The sequence below is a fragment of the Corvus kubaryi genome, unplaced genomic scaffold (assembly GCF_017639235.1).
Source record: "Corvus kubaryi isolate FWS band 111438036 unplaced genomic scaffold, C.kubaryi_AGA036_p1.0 138, whole genome shotgun sequence".
NCBI lineage: Eukaryota > Metazoa > Chordata > Aves > Passeriformes > Corvidae > Corvus > Corvus kubaryi.
In genome coordinates this window covers 17893373-17911562 of record NW_024580672.1, presented here as the reverse complement: position 1 = coordinate 17911562, position 18190 = coordinate 17893373, and the positions used below count along the sequence as shown (strand labels likewise).

The following is an 18190-nucleotide window of genomic DNA, read 5'->3' as shown; positions in this document are numbered from 1 at the left end:
CTAAATCCCCTGAGTGCCTTGCAGAACCGAAAAATAGTCCCTGCTCTGAAGCATTCAGAAGTTAAGCTGCTCCGTGGATTTTTTTTTAATTTCCCTAACTGGTACAGATGGATGCAGTGGATTTTCACTCTTTTTCACCATCTGAGGTCCTGGCCCCGGGTTAAAATGCAGAAGAGTTAAGGGAGAATTAGAACAATAGACAAGAGCTGCATGGGGATGTCTGATTAAATGTTCTGTAAGCACTTACCCTGATTTTTTTGCTTTCTAATGTCTGAACCAAGCAAAACAACTATAGGTTGTTTTACAGACCGGTTAACATTTGTTGTCTGGTATAGAAAAGGTTAACAAATCTAATACAGGAATGAAGAAACACTCCAAATATTTTTGGGTAGCTGCAATATTAGTAGCAGTTTGCTGTAGTTCTCTGCAGGTAAACCCTTACAGCTATCCTACTTGATGCTAATATTTCCTTTGAGATGCTCACACGTGTATGTTTACTTTAAAAGATGCATAAATCCTACTGAAAACAGATATAGTGGATGAGCAAACATTATAGCACCAGTGGAAAATAGAATTTAAATAAAATAAGATCCTTTGTGCTACAAGATAAATGCACATTTCTAATCCTGGCTTCATTCACAGGTATATAGCTGAGACCCTCTAGTGGCATAAACATTTATTTGCCTTCAGCATGTGATTAAAATTCTGTTTCACAGTCACATTATAGCAACTAAATTACAGGTAGTATTTTTGGGGCTCTGGCAAAGTGAATCTGGGATTAGATACAGTGCAGGCTCACGTTAATGAATGTAAATTGATTTTTAGCTGTGAGGGGCAATTATAGATGCACTGGAAGGAGAGGGGAGTTTTTGAAAGGATATTCTAGAACTAATTACTATCAGTAAAAAACACGCAAAGAGCAACGTAATACCCAGGACAGCCAATGGGGATAAAAGCTTAAACACAAATCTGTCATGACCTAGTAGTGAAGACTGTTTAAAAACAGTGATCTCCACTTAGCTTGTAAATGCGCATTGCCCTCTTTCTCACTCATCTATTCTCTCTCTCTCTCTCTCTCTCTGACACGCACACACACACACACGCTCCTGGATTTGCAGAAGACAGACATCTAGGGCATTTCTTGGCATCCACAGGAAAATCATATGGGATTAAAAACTCACAGCAGTAAGTACTCACTGCATTAAATGTTTATTAAGTGGCATGCTGTCAAAAGCTAGATTTAACAGTAAATACAGGAGGACTTTAATGGAAATTGGTTGTATTTGATTTTTCTTAGGAATTGCTGAAAGCTGCTTCTCGAGGATTACAAGTTCACCTTTTGCATTTACGGCTGCCTGTTTACCATCCATGTGGTAACCTCTGGACAGTAATCCATTCATTATCCCCACTGATTGAGTGCGGCAGCAGCGCAGTGGTAACTACTTCACTCAGCTGACGGCAGACAACAAAAGGAGGAAAATTATGAATTCGGACAATTTAACCTCCCAAAGCTTCCTCTCTGCGATTCACAGCAACACCAGCAATTTGTTCTCAGGGCTCCAGTTTGTTCAGTCCTTCAAGCCACTCATCATCCCCTGCTACTCGCTGGTGGTTTTTATTGGTGTCATTGGGAATTACCTTCTCATTTATGTCATCTGCAAGACAAAAAAAATGCACAATGTCACTAACTTTCTGGTAGGCAACCTGGCTTTCTCAGACATGCTCATGTGTGCCACCTGTGTGCCCCTGACCCTGGCCTATGCCTTTGAGCCCCGGGGATGGGTGTACGGGCGCTTCATGTGCTACTTTGTTTTCCTGATGCAACCTGTCACTGTGTTTGTGTCTGTCTTCACCCTGACTGTCATAGCTGTGGACAGGTACTGTGCCATGGTGTACCCATTCCGCAGGAGGCTCACCATCCCTATCTGTGCTTACATCCTGGCTGCTATTTGGCTGCTGAGCTGCACTTTGGCTGCCCCAGCCTTGGTCCACACGTACCATGCAGAGTTCCCAGAGCTGGACTTCTCCATCTGCGAGGAGTTTTGGTTCCACATGAAAAGAGATCGCTTGGCTTATGCCTACAGCACCCTCATCATCACCTACGTTCTGCCTTTGGCTGTCATCTCCCTGTCCTACCTGAGGATCTCAGTCAAGCTGAAGAACCGTGTAGTGCCAGGCAATGTCACCCAGGGCCAAGCTGAGTGGGACCGTGCCAGGAGGAGGAAGACTTTTCGCTTGCTGGTCTTAGTGGTGGCAGCCTTTGGAGTCTGTTGGCTGCCCCTGCACATCTTCAACATGATAAAGGACATAGACATCAGCCTGATTGACAAGCAGTACTTCAACTTCATCCAGCTGCTGTGCCACTGGTTTGCAATGATGTCTGCTTGTACCAATGCCTTCCTCTATGCCTGGCTCCATGACAGCTTCAGGGGAGAGCTGAAAAAAATGTTTGCCTGGAGGAAGAAGAAAATTGGACCCGCTACAAACTGCATTATGGCCAGTGTGGTGCTGTAAATGAGAGCTGGTGGGAGTGCAACTCCTTTGTACATTTACATTGTAAGTCTTTTCCACTTTTAATTAGTCGTCATTCCTGACATTTGCCCTTAGGGCTCAATTATAACAACACAATTCCCACGTGCTTCTTTCCCAGCACCTCCACTTCTAATGACAGGCAGATGTCACGCCTCAAAAATATCTTTATTTCTTTGATTGGAGTTAGAAGGCAAGGAGATGTCAGCACAATAAGATACAGGGATCCTTCCTATCTGTTCTGGATATTACAGAGATAGGTTTTGCGGACAAAAAGAGGCAAGGATGAATATGAAACCTAAATATCTCAAAGAGGGAGTGTTCTGGATTCTGCAAAAAATTAAATTTGTGTATCTACCCAGAGTCCATTCCTTAGCACAGGCTCTAGGGTAGAGGACTCACAATATCCCTGTAGTCCTTCTTGGGTTAGGGCTGCTGTCTCATGGAGCCCCAGTTCACTGACCCTACTGCAAGTCAGCTGCATTGTCCTCACAGCATTGCCAGTGCTGAGATGAATTCCACTCTTTCCTTGAGGAACTGATTTTGACATGTGGCACTCTTGCCATGAGATCTGATCTCCAGAGAGAGCCAGAGGGTTTGGCACTGCCCTTCTGGAGGTGTCTGTTAAGAGACAAAGGGCTGGAGGGGCTGTGGATGTTAAGCCAAGCATGAGCATTGCACGGGCAGCCGAAGAAAGAGCTGCCGAACAGAGCAGAGGGGCAGGCACTCTCCTTTGGAGGAGTCTTTTGGGAAGAAACAATTTCCTTTGACATTCACCTTTCAAAGTGAGGTAGAAGCTATAATCAACCTAATAGTTTCTAGTTTCTTCCTCCCTGAAAATATCTGAGTTAACAGTTAAGTGTGCAGGATGGAGTTCTGACAGCACACATTGATTCTGAGAGGTTTCTTCCAACCTGCTCAGCTGGAATCTGGGTTAGCATGAGAAACTTCCTGGTACTGAACTGAGATCAGCCAGGGAAGCAGCACAGTCCAGGGGCAGTTTTGGCCATGGTCAGCAAGGGCATTTCTCTGACCACACCTGCACACGGCCAGAGAGGTCTGTGCTGGGGGCAATGAAAATGGACATGAGGGGAGAGGGAAGAAAGAGAGGATGGTTGCTTTAGTTTGTAAATGTACTCCCACAGTGAAACTGTGAATATCATTTTGCTCATTGTGTTCCAGTAAGATCAATCTGATTAAAAATCCCCCAGATCCACATGCACACACTGGGAAAAGTGTTGGGAAAACTTTTCAAATCCCATTTCACGAGCTTCCTAGAATTTCAAGTTGTTCTACTGCTGGTAATGAGGACACTAAAAGCTGACTACAGAGGCACTCAATGAAGAAGGTCCATTTAAAGTGGGCATTACTTGCATTCACTCTGTGATTATGTGTGTCTGCCTTGCTTACCTCAATTTAAAGATCTGAGTGACCTTCTAAAGAGTGTTTTGCTTTTGCTGAATTTCAGGAAATGTTTTGTCCTTGGAGGTCAGTATAGCAAGTTACAGGAATAACTGGTCACTTTGAAAAGGCAAAAAGCCCACTTTCAAACTAACCAATCTAATTTTAAATGCTTTTCACCCTTATTTTCAGGACTCTTTTAAAGAGCACAGAGAGCAGGACACCAAGACAGCACTGAAACAGCAATGCAAAAAGCAGCTTCAAGTAACAAAAAATCCTGATTTTTAGAGATTGCTCTTCTGTGGAATTAAGTAAATTCAAACTGTCAATTTTTCAGTTTGCAAAGGTTAATTAACACTGAGGTGGCTTATAATCTCTACAACCTCCTGCACTAAATACAGGCAGTGCTGTCATCTAGTGATCCAAAGCCCAGTGGAGTTTTCCCAGACTTCCTTAACCACAGCAGTCCTGGGATCATTTCCTCCTTACCCATCATATTTTTTCCTATATTTGCCATCACTGCAGTTTGACTTATTCATGTTCTCTTGAATGATAATGACTGGAGATGGTAACTGCAGAGACCTGCATGAAGCAAACAAGGATTTCTCTCTCTATTTGATTTTCCTTGAGACAGAAATGAAGGGCCTTTCAGTGCACAGATTGTTCCCACAGTGATGGATACACTGGGAATATCTCGCTTCCAGCTGCCTCTGGAGCTGCTGTTAGAGCAGTGCCAAGGTCTGGCAGCTCCTGGAGATGCCCAGCACAGCTGGCACCCTCATCTAAGTGCTGGCTTAACCTGTACGTGCCTTGATTCTGTCAGGATGCAGATTTGCAGCAGAAATCTCAGAGCCTGCCCTTGCTTCAGGCCCTCCTCATAAGGTTTTCAGATGGTCCCTGAAATGGTCTGCATTTCCCAGCTGTGGGCTCCTGAAGCTCCTTCTCTCTCCTCCACACCCCCCTTGGCCCACCTCAGTGGTCTATAATGCCATTTCCCCAGGCTTTCCCTGCACAAAGGAGGTCCAGCCCTGAGCTTGAGGACTGGGGGCTCCATAGGGCAGGGAACAAAGCACAGCCACGTTCAGTGAGCCTCTGTTCTCCTAATTGAGACCCAAGAATCTCTGCCCAATTTAATTACTTGTTTTTCTGATATCCAGAGTAATAAACAATAATAAGATTTAGAGGCACATTGATGCACTTCTGTAATCCAGTTATGCAAATAAATATATTGAAAGCTGTCATGTGAAACATGTTTACTAATCTCCACCCATCCCCAGGGAACTGCTGTGGTTCTTGGAAGGACCAGGGCTCATCACTGAGGTAATTTTGGTGGTATATTTTTAAATTGCAGTTTAAGAAATCAGGGCATGCTTTTGTTTTGTAGACTGGCTTGGTTCAAAACTTGATAAAACTGTTAATTACTCTAGTGCTTGATCAAACATAAGCTACTCCCTGTGGTCAAAAGTGGGGCTGGCATTAAAAGGCAATGTACCCATGAAACACATAGGAAAGTGAATCAGTGTTTGATCAGAAAATAAACTAGAAAGTGACCAAAGGTCACTAGAGTTGAAATCAGGCAGCCAAAGGAAAACAATCAAACCTTAGTCAGGGTCAGGTAGAGTTGGTCTTTCCCCCACCTTAAGAATATCTTCTCAGAACAGTCACCAAAGACTAACTTCTCTGTGCAATGCATTGCTTTAAATAAGTTTTCCTTGTTCTTGGCTGAAGAAAACTCAGGGTAATATTTGTACTGTGTTTGGGGAATGACAGTTTGTCTGCATGGGCAAAAGCAGCTCCTGCCATGAGGTCATTACTCACAGGAGTGGGGTGAGTGTTTCACAGCTGATAGATGGGCTGGGAAAAGCTGGTGTTTCTCATACCTGCTGAACAACAGATGCTCTGTACAGCTTTAATTGAGCAAATTTTGCTTGTTGAGGTGTCAGTGGTGAGTTATAATTAGTTGTCTAAGGTGATAAAAGCTGAAAATGGTGCACCTGCAGCTGGGGAAAAAAAGTGCAAAACCGGAGAGAGCTGTACAATTCATCAATCAATCTGCCCACCAGATGAGAAAAGGGTAGAGACAAAAACAACCTGCTGGTGGTAAAACCACTGCCATCTTGGCCATTTCTGCATGAAGAAATGTAGTACAAACTTTTACCTTCAGCCCTCCCCTCTCACTGCCCACTATCTTTTCCTTTTCTCAGAAAAAAAATAGTCACATTCTTCCTCCTTACCCTGGAGAAAAGGTTGCTCAAGGGTCAAAGCAAACATTTCTGCCTCATGGAAAGCATACAGAAAGTGAAGGCTTCCTAAAGGGGAAAGGGCTTTCTAAAATGAAGAACATCCTTTTCTCTCTTCTTTCTGCAAGACACACAGGCTCTGAACTGAACCATTTGCTGTGTGGGTCTGCAGCTGGCCTGGTCTGACACTTGGAGCTCCAGCTTTTGTGTTTACATCAAGTAAATACCTCTCCCCTTGCTCAGTCACCTCATTTTGCGTCACAACCATCACTAGCTCTGATCCTTTGTACCTGATTTCCCTCCACAGCAACAAGATGCTTTACTGAAAGTCCCAGAGAGGAGCTGCAGATGCACCTGAGGTATCCATCCTGTATTAATGGCACTTTTCCTTTGGAAATCATTATCACAATTCCTGTCTCAAGAGCAGGTTTGAAGTCTATTCTTACTATGCACTGAAATAACCAGATGACATAGGCTTTCCCAGGCTGATTTCAACTAAATTTTGTGTTATGTGTTTCTCTTCTCCCTGCTCTCCTAACTCTCCCCCAGAATTTTGAAACTATTGATCAACTACTCAGCAGAAGCAGGAGCCTCAAGGTTGTTGCCACCTGAAATTAGGAATATTGGCACTTTCTCAGTGCTCCCTGGGGAAGAAAAAGACATCTAAGTACTCTCTCTTTTAGGAACTCACACAGGATTACACAGGGATTGGATATCAGGAAAAATTTCTTCATCAAATGGCTGGTCAGGCATTGGCACAGGCTGCTCAGGGCAGTGGTGGAGTCACTGTTCTTGGAGGGACTTAAAAGATGTGTAAATGTGGCACTTGGGGACATGCTTTAGTGGTGGGTTTGGAAGTGCTGGGTTAACTGTTGGACTTGATGATCTTAGAGGTGTTTTCCAACCTAAATGATTCAGGACTAATTACTAGATGGTCAGGCTGCCTCCCTACAGGGCAAAAAGTGAGAGGTTAAGGGCATGAAGCTCAAATATATCTCAGTGGGAGTTATGTCCCTTTGGGATCTATAAATTTACTCTCTTCACCGATAGGATTGGCTTTCCCTTTCTATAGCTTGCTTTGTCAAATTAGGTTAATGAAACCAGTAATTTATATAAATAATAAAGCACACACTCAAGAACTCCCTGATGCATGTCTCCAGCCCATTGGAAATCAATTTGGGATCACTGCTATCTCTTTGCAGCTGGCTGGGCTCTCCATCCTTTGCATCTTGTTTACGTTAATTATCACATTGTAATTTCCCTGTGTTTTTTGGTTTTATTTTTTAATTTCTGCAGGGAACATCCAAAAGGAGATGATGGCTTAAATCCCTACATCTACATTTCCTACAATTCCTACATTTCCATGAGGTGCTGGAGACAAGCAGCAGCAAGGGGACGGCAAAGAGAAGCTTGCTGCTTTCCAGCATGGAGATGGGATCTGCCTCTCCTGCTGAGCACAGTTCTGGGTTTCCAGATAACATGCTGGGAAGGCAGCTTGTGGCTCACAGCAGCAGGAGTGGCTTCAGTGCTGTGGTTTGTGAGAAGCTGGTGCTGGCTGTGGGGCTGAGGACCACTCATTGCAGCTCAGGTTCTCCCAGAAGCATCAGCCAGAAGGTGCTGTGCTCAGCTCGATGCAGCTGTGCTCTGGAGAGGTTGATCAGCTCGAGGTGTTGTCTCACTTTCTACGGCTTCTCAGCCACAGTGAGATGTATTTGTTTACTCCATCACACCCACAAGACAGGTGAAAATGTGAGAGCAAATGACATGGGAGCTGTGGTGCACTGTCCCAGGCTGCCACCACCCACAGTTGAGTTTGTGACCTGCTGCGTTCAGGAGGGGGAAGGAGAAGCAACAGACTGTGCTGTAAACCAACCCCATCTTGGGCTCATGGTGGCACGGCAAGAAAGAAAGAAAGAAATAATATTTTTAGACTTCAAGCTAACAATAACCAGCCAAAGAGTAAATCTGAAATCACCCAGAGGCTGTTCCTGTATGAGTGTAGGAGCCACTCAGGCCTTCTTGTGAGTGTGGCCCCTCACTTGTGGCCTGTCAGCTCAGTGTGTTTGCTTTATGGTATCTTTCTTCCCTGCCCTCAGCCCCTCAGTGCAACAGGGGCAAGCCAGGAAAAAGCAGGAACATTAGTGTGAGGTCCATGCACACAGAGGAGTTGAAGGCAGATGCACTTGTGAAAGGGTGTTTTTTAATAAAAATAATTGAAAGGTTGGGGATGGAGTTCCAAGGCAAGTGTTCAACACACCCACTCCTCAGCCACTGGAGGAAATAAAATGGAAATAGTTCAGATGTCATGTGCAAGAGTTAGCTATGAACTAAATAGCCAGTATACACTACATACAAAGTATTTCAAATCATTAACAAGACAAAATTTTCACCAGTCAGCTTTGGAATGATTTCCTCTTGATTATTGGATCATTTTAAAATTCAACATCTGTTGTTAATATGCATAGATTAAAACAAGTAAAAATAAATTTGAAACCATCTGAAGCACTAGACAGCATATGGCAGACCTGTTAAATCTTAACAAGTCAATAATATTATCATTGTGAATCACTCCTTCATTAAAACATGTATTCATGTCTGCTGTATAAAATAATGTTTATTTGTAAAAGCCTTTTGTGCCACCCATGCAATTGTCACTTGTCACAGCTAATTCTAGATTGCTTTGATAATATCTCCTCTTGGAAAATTGTCACAGACTGAGGACAGAGGAAATACAAATCATCACCTGTCAAAGTTCTGACAACATCACAGACAAAGTGCAGGGAAGGTTTTGAAGACCTGTGTTTTGCTGTAGTGACAAAAATATAGGTTTCTTTGCTTTTAAAGCATTGTGGAAAGCACTGTTCCAAACAGTTCTGACCCCGCAAAAACCTCGTATACAGTGTCTGACAAGATTTGCAATGTTTCATGGTTCTTAACATTCTTTGTTTTTGCTAAATGAAGAAACTATTCCCACGAATTAGTTTGGAATGGCACTGTTCACCTGTAAATGCTGCCTAAATGTCTGTAACGCCTGAAAATATTTAGGGATGGGGGGGAGGATATAAAACAAGTGGGGATTTAAAGCCAGACTGCCTAGACCTTGAAATCATTAAATGGGTGGATAAAGGTACCAGAACATTGAAAAGTGGTCTTTCAATTGTTGACTGGGAAGACTTACCTCCTCCCCACACATATTTTAAGGAAAGGCTCTTGAAATTCAGGCTGCTATTTTTCATGCAGAGACATCTCCCTTCATCTCAGTATGAGGCACACAAACTCAGAGATGCAGCATTTGAAGTGACATTTTCCCTTTGCACCCTCAGCAGTGGCTGTGAGGTAGTTCAGCCCAGACAGGAGCATATTCTGCCCTTCAGCATTACACATTTTGGGTGAAACCTCTCCTGGAGCATTGTACAAACAATTGCCTTGGGATGCTGTCTGTGCTGTCTGCATTCACTCACTCTTACACAGTTTAAGTCTGATTTGTGGGTTTAGTTCAGATCTGCTTTCCAGAAGTGGTACAGTAACCTGGAACCCCAGGCTAAAAATATTCTCTAGACGTGTGAAATTTATTATCTAGCAAAAAACTAAGCAACCAACCCCAGACTCTCAAGATGTTAAAGGAATGGATCCACATAAAAAAAATAAATAGTTCTTAAAATGCCTTGATTCCTGGGGTTTAGATCACTTTTGAGGGGGGTAGAAGGTGTTCTAATGTTTGTTCAACATTGAAGAAGGTATGGCCAAGTGGAATATTTGGTACTTTTCTAAACAATTATGGGTTTGCTGAATAAACAGAAAAGCACAAAAGGTTTGATGGCAAGAAGAAAATGCACAGGATTTTTAGTGCTAAAATGATTTAGCTGGACGAGCTGAATCTGCAACGTGATGTTCAACAAACCGCTTAATTTACACTGCTGAAAATAGGGATAATTAGGCAAGTGCTTTCTCATCCAGTTCTAACATGAGGTGTTTAAAAGCAGGGGTGGAAGGTGGCTTTGGAGAAGGCTGGGTTGACACAAGAATAATTTTAAAAATTTTAACAGCTGTGAATGAAAACAAAACGAAGAGTGTCTGTACAGCTTTCTAAATCTGAAGCTATTTATGTTCAAATATTGAGACTCAATGAGGTGGATAAAAGGTAATGTGGAGCTACACTGAGTTTCAAAACTCACCTATTTTAAAACAGTTGCAGAAATGGCAAGCCCTACAGATTAATCTGCATTAGTAGAAGAAAAACAGAACACAAGGGAAGTTCCAACTTGTTTCCTGTTATATAATGTTCCCAAGTTCCCTTTTGGGTAGTTTTTTTCCCCCCTATAGATCAGAAGCCCTCAGGATGCAGCAGCTCCTCCCTCCATACACTCTGTACAGTTTCCAGTAGGAGGAAGAATCCAAGATCTGAGATATCTCCTCCTAACAGCTCTGGAAGATTGGAGTCCATGTGGCACAAACCATGAGGCAGAGCACAAGTACATGTAATTATCATCCTAATGCAGAGCTAAAACTAAACCCCGAATTGGAGCTAGTAGGTTTATCAAGTACCATCTCTTCACAAGAAGTTAACATGCGTTTCCCTTCAACATTCAGCATTAATAGATTTGATAAAATTGCTGGGTCTTTATTCACCAAAGTATTCTTCTAAATTATCTCGTTTCCCTGGAACCTGCTAGCCAGCTCTTTTCTCACTAATTCTTTCTTCATTAGAGAAACAAGACCTGTTTTCCCTAGCCCCAGCAACCCTTACATCTCATTTCCCATCAGAAGTCACCCTCTGATGATGATGCTGACGAACATGGTGTCCTCCCACCACCATCAGCTGCCCCCCAGCCCAGCAGGCAGAGCCTTTAAGCACACACAGAGCCCCCCTGTCAAATACTGGCCGTGTTGCTGCAGGCAGGGAGTGTTTTAGAGAGGGTTCAGCTTATTAAACAAGTTTGTCAAGGTTGTGTCATCAGGAGAAGCAATTACATGAAGCCAGGTAGAGCCCACATATGCAAGACAGTGATTAGAGTAACTATCTGATACTGATAAAGCAGTCTATTAAAACAGAGTAAAAAAGCCTTTCCTCATCTCTTGGGAAAATAAATACAGAAAAGAATAATGAAAATTGACACAAACTGTTTGTGGGTGCATGAAGAATTTGACATTCCATTTAATCGTAGACCTCCCTTTTCTCCCAGAGTCCTGAAATGCTGTCCACAGTTTGTTATAATTTTTTAAGAAAGTTTCAGATTTCATCCCCATGGATTTATTATTCCCTTTCTTGTTCCAAGTGGGTCTCTTGCTCCTGTTGATATTATCTAATCTATTTCCTCTTGCACTGGCCACCTAAAACAGGCATGTGAAGACCACCTCAGCTTCAGACCATGTCATGTGTCCTCTGCAAACCTGAGATCTGCCTGAGCAAGGAGACAAATCTATACTAATTACTTTCCTCCCTTTTGAATGAGAAGGTATCAAAACTCATTCTGTGACTTTAGATGGTGTTTATTGTTTCCTCTCTATCCAGGCCTAGAGCCCGTTCATAAGGAGAACTGAGTTTGCTCTGAGAGGATTTGCAGTTGAAAAATCCATTTTGACTTTCCTCATTGCCTCGTTTTCTTTCATTGCTCACAAAGATTTTGTGTTTTCCAAGACTTTCTGGCATTTGAAGGTAAGCTGACTGATAGACAAATTCCTGATTAATCTTTTCCTTCCATTCTTAGAAACTGAATATATTTGCTCCTCTCCAATTTTCTGATGCTTATTTACATCCCATGCCTTCCCTAAGATAACCCCAAGTGGTTCTGACATTAATTCTGTCATATTCTTCTGCAGCATCTTGGAATAAAATGCACCAGGCTCAGGTAGTGTGAAACTTTCCAGTTCTCTAATGCCTCCTTGTGCATTTCCATGGAGGCAGTTATCCCAACATGAAGGCCGTTAAAAAGGGGGCCACAGGCTCATTAACAAATATGAACTTACAACATGATGTTGGCACAATTCTGTTTAGTTTGCTTCACTGTAAGAATCCTGTATGTCTTTTAGTAGGTTGCAGTGGATTTGATATGCAGATGTTTTACTCATTTGCATAATTAAAATGATTAAAACTGCCTTAAGACCCAGTGCTTTGCAATTACGCTTTCAGAAGAGCTTTTCTCCTCCTGACTTTCAAGTGAACAAGTTTCCTTACACATTTCCAAGTTATTAACTATGGAGCCACAGATTCTGGCACTTGGGGCATCACAGATAGAAGACACCTCTTAAAATACCCTAAAGTGCAGCTGTTTGCTGTGCTCTGATGTACAGCAGTCCTTGATTCTGTCCTCGGTGAACCGTGAGCTCTCAGAGCTCCGTGTTTGTGGAGTGATGGATGCTCTTCCACTGCCACCTCCTGGGCATGACATGGGGGACTTGAGAGACGTGGTAATAAAAGCATTAAATGAACTTGAAAAGATCCTAAATCAAAGATAGGAATCTAACTTTGGCCATGAACTCTGACATTTTAAGTCTTTCCCTTGACCCTTTGAGTCTGACCCCAAAGCACAGCAGTGGGGGCTGCTGCAGACAGAGACACCCTCAGCACCACAAGATGATGGAACTCTTCTGAAGATTTGCCTATAAATCACAGATTTTAAACAGTGTTTAAAATATTCAGCTTGACACTTGAAAAAGGTTACTCATAACCCACCAGAGTGGGGGGAAGGCTGGGGGTGGGGACTGCATAAACATGAACCACTCCATCCACCACAGCAGAGCCCAGTTAGGTCTCTGAAGACATGCACCTCTGACTTGGCCACCCTGGCTCTAATGACAACTCACTTTTAATTAAAACTGCTTTCGAAAGAAGATACTTGATTAATGGCCTGGGAGACCTTGAAAATGGAGTCATTCCTGCAAGAGGAAGGTAATTAACTTTTTTTAATCAGTGGAAACTGACCTCAAGGTCTAGTGAAGGGAGTCATCAGCAAACTCACTCCCACAGATACATAGCAGAGCCCTTCTACATTACTGGAGATCCCAGGGAAAGGACTGGGAACTGGCCTTGCTACACACCAGCCTGCAGAGCTGCTTCATCATCTCATCCCACTGCCTGGCTGGGAGCACTCTGGGGCAGAGACACCTTGTGCTTTTTCCTCCCTCACCTCTGACCTGAGCAAAGCTCTGGCTCTTCTCATCTCACCCTGTCTCAAAAAAGGAAAAAACCACCCAAATTCCAATCAGAGACAGCATCAGTCTCCAGAGAGAACTCCTTAGCAGCCCAGACTCCCCTCACTGTCTTACAGGGAAGACCCTGGCAAACAAACTCGAACATCAGGACTCAAGGCTTTCCCTTGGCAGATGCCAATGGTTCTGCAGCTCAAACCTCAACTTCTGCTTCTTGTTCCTCACCTGGCACAGGTGGGGATGCCTGGCAAGGACAGTTAATGGGGCCTTGTCTGAGATTACAGTGAACTCTTGCCCTTCATGGCCTGCATCCTAAACCTGCTTTCTAATTTCCTAAAGGAGACTGATTTATGCTTTCAGTTTTATCGCTGTTAGTTAATGATCCATTACTGTCAAAAGGACAGCTAGAAGTAAAATCCTTATGTTAAGTAAAAGCCAAAATCTGCAGAGGAGACTGTACCAGAGGGAGGGCACAGGGAACATGCAGAGGTGTTTGCAGGTCCTGAGTGCTGTGACACTTGTGACTGCATTGCTGCTTGGTGACAGCTCTACAGCAAGGCAGCTTGGGCTGCAATCAGGCAGCACAGAGCAACTCTGAGATCTGCAGCCCTCAGGGCAGTTCAGAGTCCCTCCCCAGCAGGGTCCACACCTGCAGAAGGAGGGCACGTTAGGCCTGGAAGGATAATGCAGGAGAGCTCCCAGTTCTAAGCCCCTCACTGCCTCACCCCTGAACACAGGCATGCCAGGAGTGCTGCTGGCCCCGGAAGGCCTGGGACAGAGAAGGTGGACTTTAATGCTGGTGTCTGACTTTCCAGCCATGCTGCAATTCTCTCCCTGCCAGCACTCCCTGCTGAAGTCTGCCTCACCTTTTGGATGCAATCACACATCTTCGAGGAACCCATTGCACACACCGTGAAAATCCCTGCCAGCAGTCAGAAATTGTACTGCTATTGCTTTAAACTATTTCATCTACTGAGCTTCCAGGAGATAGTAAGTTTTCACATTTTTTCCCACTCGCTCCTCCTGCACACCTAGGAGCACTCCTCCCCAAGGAAATCTGTGCTTTTCCAGCACAGCCCTGCCTGCTAGCAAGACACAAAATAGAGCTGTGAAAATCAGGACAGCACAAACCCATAAAGCTCACTTTTATCCTACATATTGAACATGAAAACCCCAAAAACTGAAGGATCATTAAAATAAAAACAAGCAACAAACAAAAAACCAAATCAAAACTCATCCTACCAATGGACTGCATCCATAACAAAACAGGACTTCTGTATTCCACAATGTGTTTTGTGTTTGTGCAGGACCTTAGGGTGCAGCCTGCTCCACCCCAGCAAGCCTCACCACAGGGAAAACTACGGGAGCCCCACACTGGTCCCCACCAGCACATTCCAGCAAAAGGCAACGCTACCCTCTGGTGTTTCCCAGCAGAACATCCAGTCTGCCCACTGCCCTCCAAAGCTGTTTCCTTCCATTTCTTTTCATCTGCTTTCAGTGCAAATTCCCTTGTACATCTCCAAGCAAAAACAATTAATGTAATATTTACAGCAGTGGAGGAAGAAGGTAACTCTACCAACTCATTGTTTTGCGTCAGGAGGACACACAGAGACTTTGGGGCAATCTTTGTTGGCCCTTCACACTTGATGGATTCATATTTACTACACTTCATTTGGACTTTTTTGAAGATTTATTTGTAATATATTTCCAGAACTGTAACCCTCGTCTGCCAGCACAGACAGGAGCTGCATTAATGCAGGCTGTGATTTGGTTCCTAGAGTTTATTTACTGTTTCTGTAGTAAATAACAGGTTACATTGTTTGTGATGCTTGATGTTTCTGCCAAGCCTGTGTTCCTATGTAACTAGATAAGAGAAAATGATGTTAAAATTCAGCAATGTTGGCTCATGAAGGTTGCCTCTCACAAGCTATGGCAGAAAGTTCTGGGTTTTTTGTGCCCATGCTAAAAGGTTTGTGAAGGTGCTGAATCAATGTTGCACTGGCTTCATGCGCACCTCAGAGGGAAGGTTCAAGACTGGCCAATTACAGGAAACGGACTTTTAGAATGTGTCCAGCCCCTTAATTACTGATGGTCACTCAGTGATTTCAGCTTTTGGGAAGTGAGTCTGTGCCATTAGTGGAGGCAGACCCTTCCTTTATCACAGTCCCTTCCAGCAGGGCTGGCTCTCGCAGAACATGAGCGATTTTGTTTAATTGCTCTGTGAGGGGACAGGGCATTAGGAAAGGGATCATCATGCTCTGGCTCAAAGGTATGTTTGAGTGTTGTGCTGCATGAATGTCACTCCATTACAAGCACATGTCATGGCTTTTGTTCAGAAAAGAGTATCCTTCATTGCAAGAAAATTGCTCCATTTTCATTAGTCCAGCATGTTTAGTCAGCCTTTCTGGCCTGTAGCCATGTCAGAGTCTGATGCAGAAACCACTTTTCTCCACTGTTGAGAAGGTATCAAAGCTCATTCTGTGGTTGTAGATGGTGTTTATTGTTGTCTCCCTATCCCTATCCCTTTCATAAGGAGAACTGAGTTTGCTCTGAGAGGATTTGCAGTTGAAAAATCCATTTTGACTTTCCTCATTGCCTCGTTTTCTTTCATTGCTCACAAAGATTTTGTGTTTTCCAAGACTTTCTGGCATTTGAAGGTAAGCTGACTGATAGACAAATCTCTGATTAATCTTTTCCTTCCACTCTTAGAAACTGAATATATTTGCTCCTCTCCAGTTTTTTGATGCTTATTTACATCCCATGCCTTCCCTAAGATAACCCCAAGTGGTTCTGACATTAATTCTGTCATATTCTTCTGCAGCACCTTGGAATAAAATGCATCAGGCTCAGGCAGTGTGAAACTTTCCAGTTCTCTGAGTGTGCTGATGCCTCCCTGTGCATTTCCATGGGGATTTCCTCCTGCTCTAGTGCTGCTGCTTGAAGTCTTTGCGCTTGGTCTTTCCCCTTAGAAACACAAAACAAGACACAGACACCTTTGGGCTTCCTGGCCCTTTTTAAATTTGCTGATGACCCCTCCTTTTAATTTGCTAGTGAATCAATAGCTTATGCGGTCTCTTTCCCTTTGTTTCTCAATGTATATTGAGAATTGTTTCTTGCTGTTCCTGATATCACCTGTAAAATCCTTTTCTGTACCTTCACTTTTTAAAATTTTGACTCTGCTTGCTCCTGCTGTTCTTTGATATTTGTGACAGAAGTGTCATTTAGCCACTGCATTCTGTAGGCACTTTCTCTGTTTTTAAATTGAAGAACTTGTGACTTTTCCTCATGTTTCCAAATCTTCTCCAGAACTTGTCCTTTTAATTGCAATGTGCTGAGAAGAGAAGGTGTCGGTGTCCCTGTGCTGCTCAATAAAAAGAGCTGGAGTCTGATTCAGTACTGCCATGCTTCATACTTCTCACTTGCCCATGAAATTTATTTTCCTTCTTTCTACATCTTTAATACAAATTTTAAAAAGCTAAATTGAATCAAGGGTTTAGTACGATTTTCACAATTCCCTTTTTCTTCCTTCTAAAGGGATTTTTAAGAAAGAAGCTTCCATTTAAGCACTACTGTATAGAAAATTAAGGGAAATGCAAATAGCCCTCAAACACCTGAAATAGGAGGGTTTTTAGTGTTGTGTGTGACCTGACCCTGCTCTCTTCAGTGGAAGATTATACGCATTCTGTAGGGGACACATCAGAACCCCCCGGCTGCATTTCTCTCTCTGGTACTGCTTTTCCCCCGAGCCCGGCTGTGGGGACAATCCAGGCACGGTTTGTTCCATCATGTCACGACCTGGCAAATGTGTCCAAACACCCGCGGAGCTGCCCCAGCCCTGACTCCCGATCGGGAATGAACCGTGAGCCCCGAGCCCCGCGTTTGGGAGCGATGGATGCTCCTCCACTGCCACCTCCTGGATGCGACCAGGGAGACTTGAGTGACGCGGTAATAAAAGCTTTACATGGATTTGGAAAGATGCTAAGGCAAAAATTCAACTGCCTGTTCATTCCCAACAGGCAAAAGCCACCCTCGCCTTAGATGTCCCCTGTTGGACAGCACTCTAAATGTAATAATTTTTGTAAAGACCTCTAATTTTTTAGTAGTCTGAGACTTTAGTTAAAATCTAATGCTATGAGCTAGATGCTGTGAGCTAACCCTGGAAAGGCATTTTCAGTTTCACTCAGTTCTTGGTGTTTACAAAAGCACAAACTGTGATGTCAATCTGGAAGTGAAGGCAAGGTTCAGGTCTATCAGATTGGCTCTGTTCCCTGGCTGGGCAGAGCAGGAACACTTTACACCAACATAAAGAACCTACTGTAAAAATGGCCATACATTTTCTAGTTTTCAAAGTTCTAGGACTGTGCCTATATTTTAGTGTGGTGGGTTGTTTTTGTTTGTTTTTGTTTGGTTTTTTTTTTTTTTGTGTGTGTGTTTTTTTTTTTGTTTGTTTTGTTTTGTTTTGTTTTGTTTTTACTGCAATTCCCTATATTGCCTCAGATGTTCATCAGGAGCCTGCTGAAAGTTCTAACATGAAAAGAGTTAGGAGGGACCTTAAAGTCCATCTAGTTCCAAACCCCTGCCATGGGCAGGGACACCTTCCACTGCACCAGGTTGCTCCAAGCCCTGTCCAATCTGGCCTGGAACACTTCCAGGGATGGGACACCCACACTTCTCCAGGCAACCTGTGCCAGGGCCTTACCACCCTCACAGGGAAGAAATTCTTCATTATCTATAATCTAAACCTGCTCTCTGTCAAAGACATTCCCCCTTCTCCCATCCCTCCAAGCCCTTGTACAAAGTCCCTCTCCAACTCTGTCCATTTAGGCACTAATATCTCCCTGGAGGGTTCTCCAGACTGAATATCCCCAGCT

General features: G+C 43.5%; 1 protein-coding gene across 2 annotated transcripts; it reads left to right on the top strand.

Moving 5' to 3' along the window:
• The first annotated feature begins 1013 nt into the window (after positions 1–1013).
• On the top strand, positions 1014–16702 carry PRLHR (prolactin releasing hormone receptor). Of its 2 annotated transcripts, none has more exons than XM_042019432.1 (3): positions 1014–1185; positions 1298–2556; positions 7467–16702. In XM_042019432.1, the coding sequence occupies exon 2, from the start codon at positions 1483–1485 to the stop codon at positions 2512–2514; it is 1032 nt and encodes a 343-aa protein (XP_041875366.1). In that variant the 5' UTR covers positions 1014–1185; positions 1298–1482; the 3' UTR covers positions 2515–2556; positions 7467–16702. The 2 variants fall into 2 exon arrangements, with proteins under 2 accessions (XP_041875366.1, XP_041875367.1); XM_042019433.1 differs by lacking the exon at positions 7467–16702 and adding an exon at positions 6478–7450.
• The last annotated feature ends 1488 nt before the right edge of the window (positions 16703–18190 follow it).

Excerpts from the sequence above, each read along its gene's own strand:
- PRLHR (XM_042019432.1), top strand. The coding sequence starts at position 1,483 with ATGAATTCGGACAATTTAACCTCCCAAAGCTTCCTCTCTGCGATTCAC.